This window comes from Sus scrofa, chromosome 4, assembly GCF_054392235.1.
Source record: "Sus scrofa isolate SSC_HxYL_T2T_F1_AM1 chromosome 4, Sscrofa_HxYL_maternal_Yorkshire_Landrace_v2.0, whole genome shotgun sequence".
NCBI lineage: Eukaryota > Metazoa > Chordata > Mammalia > Artiodactyla > Suidae > Sus > Sus scrofa.
The window spans coordinates 42,050,764-42,070,524 of NC_139386.1; the positions used below are offsets into that span (position 1 = coordinate 42,050,764).

Here is a 19,761-nt window from a genome sequence, read left to right on the forward strand (position 1 = left end):
AAGGTTTTGGGAATTTGTTTTAAATTATTCCAGATTTTAAGTATAGTTCATAGCACATCCCCATGTCTGAACAGTCTGCAATTTCACTAGAATTAGGGAAATTTAAGTTAAAATTATGAAACATTCTAGGAGTTATTTGGAAATATTAATGATAATGCACATGCCTTTGATTAAAAAAAAATTCCACTTCTGTGAAATCATTCTATAGAAATAAAAGTGTTTAAAGATCAATATGAGTTTTGTTTTTTATTCTGTTAAAAAATAAATAAATAAAAAAGATCAATATGAGTTTTGTTTAAACAAAAAACAAAGTTATACATTAAAAAATAGAAGAATACATATATTATATATTTTCAGCCTTGGGCTATCATGTAGAAGTTACAAGACTGAGATGAATATACAGATCTTTCTTAGGGAGGAAGTCAATGACATACCGGCAAGTTAAAAAAAAAAGTTAAGTGGGCAGTATGTTAGTATGCCACATTATTTACAAGCATGCAGATATGTGTATGTTATCATATATACATATATATATATAAAATCAGATATATATATATATATATATAAAATCAGGTATGTGCACTTCTGGACTTAGCCTGTGTAAAATGGGAGTCTACTTACACTCACTATACTTTTGTTTTAGATGTATTAGTGAGGACATTACAAATGTTAAATCTCCTAGCAGAAAAAAATTAACATATAATAGGGGCCCAAAATTACAAGAGCTATTAAGCCAAAAATACTAATACCTTCTGCCTTTGGGGCTTCAATTCAAGACTCAGGTTACCATCTCACTATGATGGGAAACTCTTTCTAAAAGATTCCTTTAACAGTGAACAGACACCAGGTTGAGTAAAACTGGATACTTTGCAAATGTTAAGGCAAGCACAAGAAACTGCACCAGCATCCACTGCATTCATTCCATGCCTGACATTCTGATGGTGTAAGAAAGGAAGACAAAGGTCTTTCTTATACCCAGTGCCCAGTGCCAGCAAGTGATTGTCACAGAGTCCAGAGAAGGTGACACATTGGGCTTGGGCTAGTGCCTGACAGTACTCAACCATGAACTATCACACATGCCTCTGAGCTTTTCCAAACCTTCAAAAGATGGCCAGTTGATGACCGTCACGGCTTTCTCCCTACACTTCTAGATCAGTAAAATAAAGAATATTTTCAATTAATGAATGTTTTAAAAATTCCTAGCACAGGGAACTCTATCTAGTCAATTGTGATAGAACTTGATGAAGGATAATATGAGAAAAATAATGTGTATATAATGTATATACATACACACATATGTATATATGATGGTCACTGTTGTATAGTAGAAATTGACAGAACATTGTAAATCAACTGTAATAAAAATGCTTTTTAAATAAAAAATTTTAATCCCTAAAAATAAATAAATAAATAATTAGTAACAGCTAGAAGCTTCACCACTGCCAAGATTCCAAAGTTCTTGTTCTCTATTGGAAAACTAGCTGGAGAGAGAATAAAAAATGCAATGGGACATAGAAACTACAGGGATCAGATAGGTTAGTTTCAGACCACTTATCAAAAACCTCACATACATAGTGGTAGATGTACTCAATTTTTTTTTTTTTTCTTATTATGGCCACACCTGCTGCATATGGAAGTTTCCATGCTAGGGGTTGAATTGGAACTGCAGCTGCTGGCCTGTGCCACAGCCACAGCAACACCAGATCCTTAATCCACTGAGCAAGGCCAGGGATCAAACCCACATTCTCACGCATTCTAGTCAGATTCATTACTGCTGAGCCACAATGAGAACTCCTCAAACTATTTATTTTAAACAGCTTGAGAAGGAAAAAACAAGGCCTGGTATAATTTAAAAAAAAACTTTGAGCAACACTGCTTGCGCTAAAGTGAAAAAATGTAATAAATTGAACTAGTTAGTAGCTAAACAAAGATTTTTAAAAAATTTTCTCTTTGAGAGGCCATTACACATCCAAGTTAGGATCACAGGCAATCAGGCCTGGGTTTGGCTAATCCCATCATTTTATAAGAACCAGAAGGGTTAAGTGAATTGCCTCAGGCAGAAGAAGAAATAAGACTAAAACTCAAGTGTACCATTTTCCAGACGGACACATTTCTCCCCATATGTCCTTTTTTTTTTTCTTTCTTTTTTTGGCCGCCCCACGGCATACAGAGTTCCTGGGCCAGGGACCAGATCTGAGCTGAGGTTGCAAGCTATGCCACCAGTGCAGCAATGCCAGATCCTTAACTCGCTGTGCTGGGCTGGGGATCGAAACCCTGTTCCAAGGGCTCCAGAGATGCTGTCAATCCCGCTGCACCACAGCAGGATCTCCTCTCCGTTATATCCTCTTGCCTCCAAGAAACTGGGGACAACTAAAAAGAATCAGATTTAAAATATGCTGATCTAGGGAGTTCCCTTGTGGCGCAGTGGGTTAAGGATCTGGTGGCTCAGGTCACTTCTGTGGCAGAGATTTGATTCCTGGCCTGGGAAGTTTCACATAGTGTGGGTATGGCCAAAAAAAAAAAAAAAAAAAAAAAAAAAAGAAAATAAAATATGCTGATTCTAAGTAAGTACTGAAGAATCTCATTCTGGACTTGTTAGTAAAGATTTAGAGAGCAAAGAAAGCATCCCTACAAAATTTAAAACAGCAATTTTTATTTATTTTGGGTTGACATGTATTCATGCTACTTAAAAATATAATGTCCCCACCATGGATTGTCCTGTTTTGTAATTCATTCACATGATACTGCCACCCTATTACAATGATTGCTGTGCTACTCACTAATGGCCCTAAGATAAAGGATAAATGGCAAGCTCTCTATATAAGCAACAATATAAGACCACGCTGTCAATATATGGTCAAAATAAATAAACATTTTGGTTTGCCGTGAAACAATTTCTTGGTCAGAGATATGACCAAAAGAGGAGTACCTGTCGTGGCTCAGCACAAACAAATCTATCATCCATGAGGATGCAGGTTCGATCCCTGGCCTCCCTCAGTGGGTTAAGGATCCAGCATTGCCATGAGCTGGGGTGTGGGTCGCAGACATGGTTCAGATCCTGCATTGCTGTGGCTGTGGCCAGCAGCTAAGGCTCTGATTCAACCCCTAGCCCTGGGAACCTCCATATGCCGAGGGTACAAAAACAAAAACAAAAAAACAGAGATAGGACCAAAAGCTGTTGTCCGCCCATGCTAACCTTCAGTGTGGCAGACAATATTCTTTTGTGAACTCAGACACAGACTATCAAAGGGTCTTTTGTTTCTGTCCCTCATTGCCAATTCCATCAAGCCTTACCTGGGATAATATGCTGTGTAGTTCATGAAGAGCTGAGTGCCCGCTGGGTAGTACGCTGTGGAGGGCTGCAGTGCCCGCGGATTCAAAAGCACAGAGGGCTGATAAATGGCAGCTTCAGTAGGAATAACTGCTGCTGGAGCTGGAAATGTGTAGGAGGGAGGAGACAGGCCTAAACGAGCAAAGAGAGAAGACCTTAAGATATAGCTGTAGTGGTGGACACAGGTGCTAGCACTACAGCCAGAAGGTCACTGTTCCATACACGTTTGCAAGAGACCAGTTCCTTATACCATCCCCAGCAACTTTCTTTTGATTATATAGATCACACCTAGAAGCAATCTCAACTCTCAGACTCTATCAATCTAAAGAACCTAAAGACCTAAAGTCTGAAATCTGGAAACCAGGATCAAGTGGACTTTCAGGTCTTCTTGACCATTTCATGACAAATGATTCCCCCACCACCACTCCTGAGCCCCAATTACCACAAACTAACTCTTTAAGGAAAGGTACACAGGACTCACATTTACTCTAACTTCAAACTAAAAGCTAGGTTTGTTTTTCTCTTTCCCTCTGAAAGCTACACTGCTATTCTATCTTATGATCTGCATGAAGACAGTTGTGATAAAACACTACTTCACCAGTACCATATGTTATGCCAAAGCATAGGTTGTGCCAGGGTAAACTGACCCAAAAGGAGTAGATTTATTCTGTATTGTTTATACTTCAAGGCACCTAGAAGATGGGCTTTGAAGCTAATCTATATCATCAGACCATTGTTTAAAAAAAAAAAAAAAATCCAACTTGAGAAGTAACTCCAAAGATTATGTACAAGACTTGAGAGTCAGCTGATGAAGAGTTGATTCAGATCAAATAGAAAATAAAAAGGATGAAATTCCTGTCTCCTGGTTTTGCAACATCTTTGAGGTCCAGTAACTCATTTAAGCTAGACCACTTGCTGGTCACTAGCTTTAACATGGGGGATGAACACAAGTAGACAGGCCATCTGTACTCAACAGAAGAGATAACTGAGAGATTGCCTGAATCTGGGGTCTCTGACTTTGGTTTTCCACTTCTTCTTTTTATCTATTTAGGGCCGTACATGTGCATATGGAAGTTCCCAGGCTAGAGGTCGAATCAGAGCTGAAGCTGCTGCTCTATACCACAGCCACAGCAACACCAGATCCAAGCCATGTCTGCGACGTACACCGAAGCTCATGGCAATGCTGGATCCTTAACCCACTGAGCAAGGCCAGGGATTGAACCTGCATCCTAATGGATACTGGTAGGGTTCTTTACCACTGAGCCATGAGAATTCCCATAATTTTCTTTTTTTTTTTTTTGGTCTTTTTTTGCTATTTCTTGGGCCGCTCCCGCGGCATATGCAACCGGCTTACGCCAGAGCCACAGCAACGCGGGATCCGAGCCACGTCTGCAACCTACACCACAGCTCACGGCAACACTGGATCGTTAACCCACTGAGCAAGGGCAGGGACCGAACCCACAACCTCATGATTCCTAGTCAGATTCGTTAACCACTGTGCCACGACGGGAATTCCGAGAATTCTCATAATTTTCAAACCTGGAACCACCTGATATATTTTGCAAATAGCTGAGGCATAAGGGCTAACATTTCACCTGAAAATCTCTACTGTCTTTTGCTCTTATGAGTTTCTACATGTCTATGGAGATGAGTGAGAAAGTCATCTGAATATGGGTAGATGAACCAAAGTATATTGGTACACTGATCTATTCCACTTTTGGGCACCTTCTTCATACCCCAAAATTGTGCTACATGTTAGATACCTAATTTAGATCATTTTAAAATCATGATCCCCAGCTTTAAAAAGTCCACAAAAAGGGCAGACAGAACAAACTGAGGCACCTAAGTTATAAATAGGCTGTCATCTAAAGGGAGTTAGCAGCAAAAAAAGAACAAGCCTATTAGCATGCACAAATTGGAATTCTGATTTTTTATCGAGTAAACTCTTCCACTAAAATGACAAAAGGCCAGATTTTAGTTAAAAATTTTAGACACTACTAAAAGACATGGAAATACATTTATGCAAAAAAAAAAGCACTTAAAATTTTAAAGTTGGTATTTTAGGGCTTGTGAGGGGTAAAAGATTTAAGATAGAATTCCTATAAAGTCTGTAATGACCACTTTTCCACCAGGAAGAGAGAGAAGTAAAAGAATATTATAGTATAACAAGCTGGGTTATACATGATGGAGAAATTCCCTGGCCTCACAATGCTGGGTAGATTATCACAAAAGGAAATTGCAAAAGTTACTGATATTATCAGTGGTTAATGGACAGGAAACATATGACTAAGATTACTTTTAAGATATCCACTTAAACCCAATCATGAATTTTAAAAACTTGTTATTAGTGATCAACTCAGATATTCACCAACAGCAAGCAGCAGATAAATAGAACATTACCATTTAGGAATTCCAAGGGAAGTGAAGGATTAAGCCCCACCAAATGTTCTATGGAACAAGACTTTATCAAATAGGTTTATTGGTATAGATCCCTCTTTACTAGAAAGTGATGTCTTAATATTCCCCATTTTATTGGCATCAAGCACATAATGCAGTCTACTTTTTCAGGTATCTTTGGACTATTCCAAGTGCTACATTCTTTAAACATATCCAACATGCTTCACACCGAAGTACATCTTACTCAAAAGCGACAACTTCACCCCCAAATTCAAGTTTTAACATCAGATCCCCAAATGTTCCTTAGTCATGAACCAGAACTTGGGTCTCCAGACTAAAGGGCTTATTCCTCTCCAACAGGATTCCAAGACGGCTTGCACCCAGGTGCCAATGAGCAAGAGCATGGCTTGATATTAAGCACTGATCCTGTGATCCAATGGAAACTTTGGCTAATTTATTCACGCATTTATGTATTTTACTGGCTTGTTCATTCCAGGTATCCTGGAGAGCAAGAGAGATGCTCTTTGGGTTATCCTTCCCAACAAATACTTAGGGCTCCAAAAATTAAAAATAAAAAATGGGCATCAATTCACCCTTTTTTTTCTTTTTTCTTTTTTTTTTTTTTTAAGGGCCGCACCCTCTGCATGCGGAGGTTCCCAGGCTAGGGGTTGAATCAGAGTTACAGCTGCTGGCCTACACCACAGCCACAGCAACTCAGGATCCATGCCACATCTGCGACCTACACCACAGCTCAAGGCAATGCCGGACGGATCCTTAACCCACTGAGCGAGGCCAGGGATCAAACCCACAACCTCATGGTTCCTAGTCGGATTCGTTTCTGCTGTGCCACGATGGGAACGCCACTCTTCCCTTTTTTTAATAAAAGTTCAATGTGTTGCAGGAAAAAAAAAGAAAGTGAAAAAGGATCTGGCCATACTTATTTTACCTTTAAATGCGTTATTAAAACATCTACATAGCCAGGTTGCCTCCCAGAGTCAGTGCTTATCTTGAGCACACTAAGCTTCAGAAATCAAGTGCTTATCACTGGAAAAGCAAGAATATGATTTGAAAGGAGGTATGTGTAGCATCTCTAATTATGGGTGTCCACAACCAAGGTCTTACATGATTACCAGATACTACCGATTTCAGATGGAAAAAGCCTTTATGTAACCACCTCACCTGCCTGAGAAAGAACCAGGGGCACAGAAAGTTATGAAAGCAGCTGAAGCACCTACCAGCATACAGCGTAGAAGAGCGCCAAGACCCAAGAAAAACTTACATGGTAACTTACATGGCGGTGGGGATAAGCCATTTCGATTTAAAGTGCCCCCCATTAACACAAAGTTCATCTCCTCAGCTGAACACTGAAAGACTTCAACATATCTGTCCTTCATGGTTTTTTTATGACACTTCTGTGCAGCCATAAACGCTCTGTCCGCAGACTTCATCTGGATAAAGGCATCTCCTGATGGGCGGCCCTGAGCGCGTAGGGGAAGAATAAAAACAAAAGGAGACTGTCTCCTTCAACAAGGAAATGGTTGCTTACAAAACATGCAAAGTTGACAATCACCCATAGTCCAAGACAGTTTAGCCACAAAATCTGGGTGACAGCATGATTGACTGAAATCTGACTGGAATTTCATCCCTGAATCCACAGAATCGCCCACAAAACCTTGAAGAAATGGTTTTGAGAGCTCAGAGCTGAAAGCGATCCTTTTTGGTTTTTATCAATCAGAATTAGATTTATGGACTTTTGAAAGGGTCTCCTTGTGACTGCAGTTACGAAGTATAGGATTGTGTACTGGGTTTTTCCTTTCTGAAAAATAGGATTAAAATCTTACTTGATTGAGAAAAGCTAGTAACAGAACCAGTATTAGAGCTTCATGTATCCTCCGACGTGAAACTGAATAAACTAGTGTTCTCTTTGGCTTTCAATTCTCTCTCTCACTGACATGCAACATCCCTGAAGCCTAGGTTGGGATGTGGCTTGTGGAAAGGGAAGGAGGAGAGGAACTGGGAGCTGCAATGCAGTGAAGGGTTGTGAGAGCTGCACCATCAGCATCGCTTGGGAGCCCGTCTCTCACCTCTTCCCTTCCATCTCTGTTTTAAACATTGGCCAAACAGGACAGCTTGCTAAAAATTTTGTTTGAACCAAAGCTGGTAGATTTGGGTTCCACAGACCAGAACGCCTTAGTTTTATTTAGTACAGACATTTTATGGGAGAGAAAAAAAGCTACCTTTTTTAGTTCCTGGATTTCTTTTAAAAAGTCTTTAAGGGACTAGTTATTGCAAATTATTACCATGCAAGTTACCATAAGTTACCATACCAGGGAAATCAGGGACACCAGGGAAACCCAGTCCAAGATGGAAAACTAACATCTTCGAGGAAGCTAAGAGCTCCGTCATCAAAGAAGCATTTCTCCCAAGTGCAATCACCATAGGTCACGAGGGTCAACAAGAGGCAAATCTGACTACTGTTGTTAATCATAGAGTAATAATAGCCCGTAGGTTATTAGAAATGGTGACTCAGAGAGAAACCAAACAATTCCCTAGTGTTGCTGAATTGTGGACAATTTTACTCAAAAGGACTCCCATCAGTGAAGCATGCTGAGAGGGCTCCTAGTCAGATAAAAAGTTGCATAGTTTAATGTTGACCTGACAGTGAGAACTTGGGTGTGCTGGTATGGACATCAAGCAGAAGCTCAGAATGTAGCCCATGGCACACTCTTTCCAGCGAGACAGAATTATGGTTATGAATGTGACCAAATCTTCACAAGAGAAAATGGAAACCAGCAGTTTAGAAAAAGATGGTATTTCCAATACAAACCTAGATTCAAACTATGAAAACATCTTGTTTTCAAAAACTAATATAACTTTGCTTTTAATAAAGAGTTCCAAAATTTTAATTAGAAGTACTAGGTTTTCATAGTTCTGTTCTGGTTATGATGGCATAAAATACTGGCAAATTGCACAGCAACTACTAAGATTTTAAAAAAATGTTTTTTGAATGCCCACGGCTGGGGCACATGTAAGTTCCCAGGCCAGGGATTGAATCTGAGCCACAGCTGCCACAATGCTGGATCCTTTAATCAAATGCACTGGGCCCAGAATCAAACCCTTGTCTCTGCAGCAACCTGAGCTGCTGCAATCAGATTCTAAACCACTGCATCACCGTGGGTACTCCATAATTAACTTTATTTAACCAAAAAAGCAAGAGCACCAAGCCACAAACTACTTTGTTTTTTCTTTTTCTTTTCTGGGCTGCACCCGAGGCATGTGGAAGTTCCTGGGTCAGAGACTGAACCCACGCCACCACAGCAAGCAGAGCCAATAGCAGTGACAATGTGGGATCCTTAACCGACTGAGCCACGAGGAAACTCCAAGAACCACTTTTTTTTTTTTGGTCTTTTTGACTTTTCTAGGGCCGCTCCTGGGGCATATGGAGGTTTCCAGGCCAGGGGTTGAAATGGAGCTGTAGCCACCGGCCTATACCAGAGCCACAACAACATGGGATCCGAGCCGCGTCTGCAACCTACACCACAGCTCACAGCAACGCTGGATCCTTAACCCACTGAGCAAGGCCAGGGATTGAACCTGCAACCTCCTGGTTGCTAGTCGGATTCGTTAACCACTGCGCCACGACAGGAACTCCCAAGAACTACTTTTAATATATTTAGAATATATGCTGCCAACTGTAATAATCTGATTTGGTTTTGACAGAAGATTTTCAATAATTACTTCATTAATACATGTGAACGCCTGTTATGATCACATACTGTTCTAGGTGGTAATAATACAAGTCCTTTTGGAGTTTGTACTCTACTGAATGTAATAAGATATTTACTTTTGATACATAGCATATGAAATAAGCCTTTTCTAAACAGTGTATGGATACCAAATATCTGAGAACACAGACACTGCTCACTGGTTTATACATTGACTGGGATTGCTTTCAACTCTACAGCAGTGGAGCTGCAGAGTTCAGTAGCTGCAATAGTAAAATGTTTTGTTAGACTGACAATGTATTTGTCTCCTCCCTGGCATTAATTTGCTAGACCTACGTGATGATGTAACCAAAGCTGAATTTCAATTACCATACCAAAGAGAGCATTCTTTCAGGAGTTGATCTTAAAGACCTCTTACGTTTGTACTTAAATCTTTCCTTCAAGGCTTACTGTACAACTGATGAACACCTGTCACTTTTATTGAAAGAGTGTCTTTGATCATAATACGCAAATTAGCTTTCCAGTAAGTGACTTTCTTACCTGGTGATTCAATACCATGTGGACCCCATGGGTTCGAATATCTGTGGAAAATTCCCCCAGAAAGTCCAGGATGTCCTCAATTGTGGCTGCATAGGGAAGACCTCGAAGGCGTATACAGTCTCTAACGTTTGTAGGGGTCACAAATTGCTGAGGTAGTACTGGAATAATGGGAGGGGTTGGAAGTGGGATGAGAGGGGCCGAGGAGAATCGATTCAGCACCTGTACTCAAAGCAAAACAGAAGTGATTTAGAGCCTGGCTACTGCAAGGCTATCTGCAGCCCAGCTCTGGTATCTTTGGGCACCTGTTAGAAATGCATAATCTCAGAGTTCTCATTGCGGCTCAGTGGGTTAAGAACCCAACAAGTATCCATGAGGATGTGGGTTTAATCCCTGGCCTTTTGCAGTGAGTTAAAGATCCAGCATTGCCACGAGCTGTGGTGTAGGTCAGATGCGGCTCAGATCCCGTGTTGCTGTGGCTGTGGCATAGGTCGGCAGCTGGAGCTCATCTTCCTGCCCCTAGACTGGGAACTTCCTGGGAACATGCTGCAGGTGTGGCCATAAAATAAAGTGGCGGGGGTGGGGGGGGATGCATAATCTCAGCTCCATCCCAACCTAGTCAATATGAATCTGCAGTTGACCAAGATCCCCAGGTGATCCACAAGCATATTAAAGCTTGAGAAATACTCAAGGAGAAAGTCACTCATGCTTTTCATCTGGGAAAGCATGATACTTCTGTAAAATGCATGCTGGGTATACGGTATACCCACACACAACACCATGCTCTTAGATTAAGGACTTATCCACCTGGAAAAATCCATCATTGCCTGCCTTGAGATGAGGATCCTTTTTTATTGTTTGGCTGCACTCACAGCATGAAAACCTCCCAGGGCAGGGATTCAACCCAAGCCACAGCAGTGATCTGAGCCGTAACAGTGACAACACTAGATCCTTAACTGCTAGGCCACCGGGGGACTCTCAGACAGATATCATTAAAGTCTGCTGCTTTTATATAATTAGGGCATAATAGTAAGTGTGGATTTACAGAGCAACCTATTAAGATTTCATTTCACTAAATATCATTAAAGTCTACTGCTTTTATATAATTGGGGCATAATAGCAAGTGTGGATTTACAGAGCAACCTATTAAGATTTCATTTCACATTCCACCTCCAAACCCAAGAAATATAGAGAAAATGAGCTAGTAAAGAATAACAGGCCAAAGAGAGATTCTGGATTATGTTAAAATATAATGTCCCTTCTATTGGCTGCACCTATGGCATGCTGAAGTTCCCATGCCAGGAATCAAGTCCACGCCATGACACTGAAAATGCCAGATCCTTAACCCAATGGGCCACCAGGGAACACCTATGATACATTTATAATGATGTGTAAAGCAGAAGACAGAAGGGCCAGATAATAGCAACCTGAAAAAAAATCATTTAGTGAAAATAATCACTTCATTTCCACTGAATTTGAGACAATGGTAAAAGACAGAGGATTTTGACGGTCTTTGAAATTCATGGAATTCAGCTGTCTTGAGATCAAATGAGAGGTCCAATACATTTTGGAGAAAGAACTGCTCCCAGACAATACTCATATTACAAGGTTCTTATCTACTTTTGTCTCAGTTTAGAACATTCCCACTAAGTTGGTAACAGGAAGAGGTTCCTGTGCCAATGCCATGTATGGAATCCCCAGGTTTTCTGAACAATTTACCACTGCAGCCTTTATCATTTTATAACTAAAAATATAAATTAATGAACTCCCCCACAACTGCCCTCATTTCCTTACACTGGGTCTGGTTGCTATCTGAATAAGAGGGGACATCAAAGAAATATACACCACCACCAAAGAAATTTCATGACAGAGAGGAAGCAAGATTGTAATACACCAACAACCCAGACACAGTGCAAACATTAAGGTGAAGAACATGAATAGGAAATAAATGTGGTTATAAACAAACTTGGGACAGGCAGTGCAAGTGAGTAAAAAGTTACTGAATGAAATGATTATTAGTAATGAAATGAAGACGGTGAAGAGTCCATGACTACTTCAAAGCTTAGTAAAGAAATCATTAGGGGTGGAAGCCTGGAAAGAAGCAGCCTATGCACACTCAAAGCCATCTTCTGGTAGAGTCATAGAAAGTCAGCATACTCTATAACCAAGCCTATTAACAGACAGTAGCCAAGTCTCTGGAGTAGTCCAGTCTAGGCTATGATTTCCATGAAACTGCTCTTCAAATTAAAGATCTTAAAAAAAACTTATTTCCTCTCCTCCTGTTTGGGAAATATGTACTGTAATGTTTATTTATTTTTATTATTTTTTTGCTTTTTAGGGCTACACCCACAGCATATGGACATTCCTGGGATAGGGGATGAATTGAAGCTGCAGCTGCCATCCTACGCCATAGCCACAGCAATGTAGGATCTGAGCTGCATCTGTGACCTATACCACAGCTCACGGCAATGCTGGATCCCCAACCCACTGAGCAAGGCCAGGGATCGAATCCACATCCTCATGGATCCTAGCTGGGATTGTTAACCACTGAGCCATGAAGGGAACTCCACTTAGTTTAAAGCTTCAAGCATGCTCAGCATTATTTTAGAGATCTGTAATTTATGATGCTCATTTTCAACAAGGTACAGAATTTTTTTTTTTTTTTTTTTTTTGGTCTTTTTACCTTTTCTTGAGCCGCTCCTGCGGCATATGGAGGTTCCCAGGCTAGGGGTCTAATCAGAGCTGTAGCCGCCAGCCTATGCCAGAGCCACAGCAACGCGGAATCTGAGCAGCATCTGCGACCCACATCACAGCTCACAGCAACGCTGGATCCTTAACCCACTGAGCAAGGCCAGGGATTGAACCCACAACCTCATGGTTCCTAGTTGGATTCATTAACCACTGTGCCATGACGGGAACTCCAAGGTACAGAATTTTTTAAACTACACATAGGCTCATAGTTTAGGGATTAAGAGCACCAGTATAATAGAACCTAGAACGTAGAATTTTAACTACACTTATTGAAGGTATAAAAATCAATTTGATGAAGTCAGAAAGACAAATACCATATGATATCACTTATATGTGGAATCTAAAATATGGCACAAATGCACCTGTCTATAAAACAGAAACAGACTCACAGACATGGAAAATAGACTTGTGGTTGCCAAGGGGGAGGGGAGAGGGGGAAGGAGTGGTATGGATGGGGAATTTGGGGCTGGTAGATGCAAGCTATTACATTTAGAATGGATGAACAATGAGGTCCTCCTGTGCAGCACAGGGAACTATATCCAATCTCTTGGGATGGAACATGATGGAAGATAGAATGAGAAAAAAGAATGTATATATATGTATGACTGGGTCACTATGCTATACAGCAGAAATTGGCATAACACTTTAAATTAACGATACTTTAATCTGCTTCCTTAGTGCAGTACGCAGTGGCGTCAGTCTCATAAATCAACTATACTTTAAAAAAATCAATTTGAGAAATTCCCTGGTGGCTCAGTTGGTTAAGGATTTGGTGCTGACACTGATATGACACAGGTTCAATCCTTGGCCCAGGAACTTCCAAATGCCAAGGGGAAAGCCAGAAAAAAAAAAAAAAAAAAAAAAAAAAAAAAAAAATCTGATAATCCTAGCAGGTGATTGGTTCTATTTAACTTGGGGAATTATTTCTAATCACAACATACAATAGGCTTTGCAGAAGCTAGAAAAAAATCATTTTATGAACTCACAGAAATAATAGTAGAGTCAGGATCTGAACTGTTTGCCTAAAAGATGAAAGGAATCATTGAAATGACTGTGTTCTACTATGAAGCCAATTAGAGTAAATTGAAGAGCCATGTAAAGCAGTCTCCATAATCTCAGTTGCAAAGGTAGTACTAACTGAACCTTGAAGAGGAATGCTCAGCTGGTAAGTCAAGAAAAATAGCTAGAAGGCTTAAGACCTTACAGATGGTTCTATGCCTCCATTTTATTATGCTTTCAGGAACTGATTGCTTTATCTGTGCTTCAAAAACAGCACTGAATTCTGAAAGGTAGTAACAGGACAAAATGACACTTTGCAGAGTCACCAACAGTTTGGAACTGATCAAGTCTTTTGGGAAATAAATTTGGCAAGACATTAAAACCTCAAAAGCTCAAACCTAATATCCAGTTCTAAAGAAATCAATCAGAAATTGACAGTTTTATAAGCATCTTTACCTAGAAATTTCTCCCCCCCCCCTTTTCTGGGGGAGGAGGGCATGCCTGTGGAAGTACCTGGGCCAGGGATCAAACCCAGGCCACAGCAGCTGTTGCAGTGACAACACTGGATCCTTAACCTGCTGCACCACAAGGGAACTCGTAGAAATTTCTTATGATAGGAAAAAAGATTAAAGATTAAAATTTTCAAACATGAATAACCTCTCCTTTTTTTCCTTTTCTTTTCAGGGCTGCACCTACAGTACATGAAGTTCCCAGGCTGGGGGTCCAATTGGAGCTGCAGCTGCCAGCCTACGCCACAGCCATGACAATGACAGATCCGAGCCGCATCTGTGACCTGTGCCACAGCTCATGGTAACGTCAGATCCTTAACCCACTGAACAAGTCCAGGGATCGAACCTGCATCCTCACGGACACTAGTGGGGTTCTTAACCTGCTAAGCCACAATGGTAACACCTAAACGTGAATAAACTTTGAAAACAGAATTCAAAGGTGTATCTATAGAAATATTCCAATTATATAAAAACATAGAGGGTTTCCTTGTGGTTCCAGCAGTGTCACTGCTGCAACTGAGGTTGCTGCTGTGGCAGTTTTGACCCCCAGTCCAAGAACTTCTATATGCTATGGGTGTGCAAAAACAAACAACCAAACAAAAAAAGGAAGGCATAATATTTTTTTCTGTAAGATAATAGTGGTTATCATTTGGTTACAGAATAAGATTCTTTTTCATGCCGTATATTTTGTGTAATTTCCAAGTTTTATTTTAATGCAATGAATAATGTAGGATTTTTTTCAGAAATAAAGAACAGGGGTGGAGTTCCTGTCATGGCTCAGTGGTTAATGAATCTGACTAGGAACCATGAGGTTGCAGGTTTGATCCCTGGCCTTGCTCAGTGGCTTAAGGAACTGACATTGCCATGAGCTGTAGTGTAGGCCGGCAGCTGTAGCTCCAATTAGACCCCTAGCCTGGAAAACTCCATATGCCACGGTCAGGCCCTAGAAAAAGACAAAAAAAAAAAAAAAAAAAAAAAAAAGGAGTTCCTGTCGTGGCTCAGTGGTCAGTGAATCCGATTAGGAACCACGAGGTTACAGGTTCAATCCCTGGCCTTGCTCAGTGGGTCGAGGATCTGGCATTGCCGTGAGCTGTGGTGTGGGTTGAAGACACAGCTCGGATCCTGCGTTGCTTTGGCTCTGGTGTAGTCTGGCAGCTACAGCTCTGATTAGACCCCTAGCCTGGGAACCTCCATATGCTGAGAGAGCAGCCCAGGAAAAGGCAAAAAGACAAAAAAAAAAAAAAAAAAAAAGAAAGAACAGGGGAGTTCCTGCTGTGGCACAGCAGAAACAATCTGACTAGGAACTATAAGGTTTCGGGTTCAATACCTGGCCTTGCTCAGTGGGTTAAGGATCTGGCGATGCCGTGAGCTGTGGTGTAGGTTGCAGACACAGCTTGTATCCTGTGTTGCTGTGGTGTAGGCCGGCAGCTACAGCTCCAATTTGACCCCTAGCCTGGGAACCTCCATATGCCGTGGGTGCGGGCTTAAAAGGCAAAAAAAGAAAAAAAATTTTTTTTAAAAGATCAGAAATAATGTGAATCTACCAACGTGCTCTTAAAAACCAACCTGCTGAACTTCAGCTGCTGTGCTCCTGAAGAGTTCAATGTATCGTTTACCCAACAAGTCCTTATGCTTCCTCAGTGCATTCTGTGCATATTCCTCACAAGCAAAGAGGACAAAAGCATCCCCTGTTGGCCGACCATCTGGGTAGGTAACAAAGAGAATGCCTTCCTTCCCCCCAGTGATGGGGCAATGCTGTCCAAAGAAGGCCACCACTTCATCAGCTGTGGCTGTAAAGGGGAGCCCCCGCATGCGGACAATGACTTGGTTTTCCTTGGAGAGAAATTGGGCTACCTCGTTGGATGTACCTAGGGAACACAGAGATCAGGAAGCACAGGGAGAAATGGTTAAGACATCAACTTTAGCAAATTTAAAATGCTGGACATTTTGACAATGTCCTGAGTTCATAATTAAAGCCCACACTCCCAAGTGAATTCATAATAACATCCCAGGGACCAGAATTCTCTTCCCCCAGATTTGAAACTTTCCGCCTCTCATTTTCATAAAATACCCCTCTTCATTTAGGAAGGTAGCCATAGGGTTAAGTCATGGGCCACCCACCATATTCTTCTCAAGGAGAGGCAACAAGTCATCATGGTGATTAAGGGCAGCAGTCCTGGAGCTAGAATGCCTAGCTCCCATTGTGGCTCTACCATTTACTAGGATATGACCTCAGTCAAGTTTAACCTCTGTATCTCAGTTTTCCCATCTGTAAAATTACCTACCTCATAAATTATGAAAATAAGTTATTACACAGAAAGCACTTTAGTGATTTTTATTTTTTTCCTGATTAGTTTTTATTAAGAAAGTTTCAAAAATACTCAAGTGGAAAGCATAATGAATATACCCGGAAACTAGTTTCAACATTTATCAACACTCTGCATAAAGCAATCTTTACAGTGCTGCTTTGTAGCAAACACTCAAACATACATCCTTCACTAGTAACATTTTCCCTAAGAGCAAATTCTTATCATACTGCCCATATACCATGAAATCCCAGGTATTGATGTGAACATTTGTTAACTTTGCCGCCTGCAATGCATGGTCTTATCTACCATGGAATCTCAGGATCATACAACTCCAAATACATTTCATCTTGAACCAATGCAAACACTGCTTTGGGAGGTTTAGAAACACCATTAAATGTAAGCCCTGAATCTGGAGGCTTTGGTTTATCTCAAGAAATAAGTGCAAGAAATACACCAGCAATCGTATAAACAGGATGCCATTGCTACAAGTTTTACGGATATAAGGATTTTTATCAGGGCTATAATAATGAAAAGATATAAATGTTCCCTGCATTTAAGTGAATGTAACCCTACTATATTTTGCAATAAGTGTCAAAAGCCCCCTAAAAGGTCCACCTACATTCCCTGTTTAGTGACCCTATTTTTACAGATTTATCCTAATGAGTGGCATTTGTATCTCTGTACACAAAAATACTCACTGTGACATATTTAAGAGTGAAAAGTCGGAAATAAGCTCTAAATGCCTAGTAGGATTGTTGGCTTTTTTTTTTTTTTTTTAAGTTATGGTACATATAATACTGTATAGCAATTAACATTTAAGAAAACAGTAATATAAGAAGATAGTCATAATATACTAAAAGGAGAAAGGCAATTAAAGCAGTATGAGCAGAGCAACAGAATCTTACAGAATAGTTCAACACATTAAAAAAAAATCTGTTGGACAAACTACAGTTAACATTTTTTATGCATCTATTATTTTTAGGTTTTAAAGTTATGAATCACTCAAGAATTAGATAAAGACTTTATCTGTTTCCACTTCTTTCTGGCTATATTACTGCAAACACTACATATTCTAAAATACTAGCAGCTAAAAAGCTCCCATGTTCCTGGCCACAGATGAGTTAAGGAAATTAAAAGAAAAACTAGGAAGCATATATACAACAATTCCTGTTATTCTGGTATGGCTGTTTGAAAGCAGTTTTCAGACCATTTAATTTCTTTCATGAACTACTCTTTCCTTTTGTACACGACTTTCTATTACCCTTTGACTTCTGTATCGAACAATTTTTAATGGCTATTTAACTACAGTTGGTTGACTCAACCTTAGGGCAAGCATTATACATTATACTAACTGCCACTATTGGATATATTTTCCTCCTAATTAAAAAAGGTCAACTTCTGGAGTTCCCATTGTGGCTCGTCGGGTTAAGAATCCAACTAACATCCATGAGAATATTGGTTCGATCCCCGGCCTTGCTCAGTGGGTTAAGGATATGGCATTGTCGCAAGCTGTGGTGTAGGTTGCAGACATGGCTCAGATCTGATGTTGCTATGGCACAGGCTGGCAGCTGTGGCTCCAATTCAACCCCTAGCCTGGGAATTTCCATATACTGCAGGTGAGGCCCTAAAAAGGAAAAAAAAAGTCAACTCCTATGTTTCACTGGGAAATAAACTTTCATGACCCTATTTATCTAACTTTGGTGTGTACGTAAAATTTCAGAATCTTATCATAGCTATGTTATACAAAAAGTACTCACCACCAGCAATTTTAAGGAAATCTTCACCTGTTGCTTTGTAAACCTGAGAAAAGAAAGGGAAAGTAAATACAGTTTCTGCACCTTCTGACGTTAACACTAAAGATGCCGAGGCTCTTCAGGATGTGTGGACCCACCTCAATGTACCGGGTCCCCATGTGATGTTTGTGCCTCTGGAGAGCTAGGTCTCTGTGCTCCTCACTTACGAACCTGACCAGAGCTTCACCATTCCTTCGGCCCTGGGCATTCAGACAAAGTGCTGCACCTCCCCTTTAAAAATAACAGAACAAAAACAGTAGGGAAAAAAAAAAAGACGAGAAAATGACAGAAAGCCTACGATCCCTTTGGAATTGTTAAGTAAAACAGAGACTAAGGAAAACCAACTTGGCAATATTGAGTCCTTTGAAGAATCTTGCAATATCCTGATCCGAAGACTGCCAGGGTAAACCTCGTGCCCTGACCACCGTGTTGTCATCGATAAGTTCCATCTTGCTGCTGTGGATCAAGCAAAACTTCAGGTTGCATGATCAATGCTAGGCAGTCTGACCTATTACCCCCATAAGGTACATGGCCTATTTATACATGAGATATTATTTATTTGGAGTTCAGACAGATTTGTAATACTGCCCGATCGACTTCATCACTCAAAAATTATCTGGGCACACTTCAAGGTACTCTTTAGGTGGTTTACTATAGAAAGGTGACTATCTATGCAGGTGCAACCCAACTTGTTGCCCCTGCAAACCACCTGGCAGCCAAGTCGCTCCTTGCTTGCACTCAAAAGAACCCAGGATCAATTTATAGAGGAAAGGGTCTCCCAATACCCTGATGGCCTCTAAGTTCCTTTAAATTCATTTTCTGATCTGGCCAGTAATATACCAGTGGGGTGGTTTGTTTGCTTGTTTGTTTGCTATTTAGGAGCTCACCTGCAGCATACGGAAATTCCCAGGCTAGGGGTCAATTGGAGCTACAGCTGCTGGCCTCCACCACAGCCACAGATTCGAGCCACATCTGTGACCTACACCACAGCTCACAGCAATGCTGGATCCTCAACCCACTGAGTGAGGCCAGGGATGGAACCTGCATCCTCATGGATGCTAGTTGCGTTCGTAAACTGTTGAGCCATAACAGGAACTCCCACCAGTGGGGTTTAAATCCAGTTTGACAGTAAAACTTAAGATCCACACACTGCTAGTAATTAACCCACATCAGTAATGTGTGCACGTGGTCAGAAGTCTGCCATTAAAATGCCTCTCCTACCAAACAGGGAGGCATCACAGAGAGTGTTTATGGAAATGCTTGGGAGTTCCCACAACTTGATGAGTCATTTGTAAATCACCTATTCTAAATGTTGACACCTTTTGATGTTCTCTTTCTCCCATAGTTGTATTTTCAGTACTCCTAGGACATTTTACTAATGAGTCACTTTTTCCACAACTAAATCCACCT

At 40.7% G+C, this 19,761-nt stretch overlaps 2 protein-coding genes across 27 annotated transcripts in view; both read right to left on the reverse strand.

The window, feature by feature from the left end:
• The window catches only part of DPY19L4 (dpy-19 like 4), a 223,152-nt gene that overhangs the window by 98,665 nt on the left and 104,726 nt on the right, over positions 1 to 19,761 (reverse strand). The window lies entirely within an intron of this gene.
• Positions 1 to 19,761, reverse strand: part of ESRP1 (epithelial splicing regulatory protein 1) — a 66,731-nt gene that overhangs the window by 25,438 nt on the left and 21,532 nt on the right. For 6 of the 26 annotated variants that reach the window (XR_014843586.1, XR_014843585.1, XM_003355020.4 and 3 more), the window contains exons 7-13: positions 18,697 to 18,807; positions 18,450 to 18,582; positions 18,316 to 18,358; positions 15,816 to 16,117; positions 9,994 to 10,212; positions 7,008 to 7,206; positions 3,295 to 3,463 (exon numbers count right to left, since the gene is read on the reverse strand). Coding sequence is in view for 15 of the 26 variants with exons in the window: in XM_003355020.4 (XP_003355068.1) it covers positions 3,295 to 3,463; positions 7,008 to 7,206; positions 9,994 to 10,212; positions 15,816 to 16,117; positions 18,316 to 18,358; positions 18,450 to 18,582; positions 18,697 to 18,807 (1,176 nt within the window). In the remaining 11 variants the exon portion in view is untranslated. Of the gene's footprint in view, positions 1 to 3,294; positions 3,464 to 7,007; positions 7,207 to 9,993; positions 10,213 to 10,903; positions 12,478 to 15,695; positions 16,118 to 18,315; positions 18,359 to 18,449; positions 18,583 to 18,696; positions 18,808 to 19,761 lie in introns of those variants that run through there. The other 20 variants (XR_014843587.1, XM_021089093.2, XM_021089091.2 and 17 more) reach the window with 6 other exon arrangements.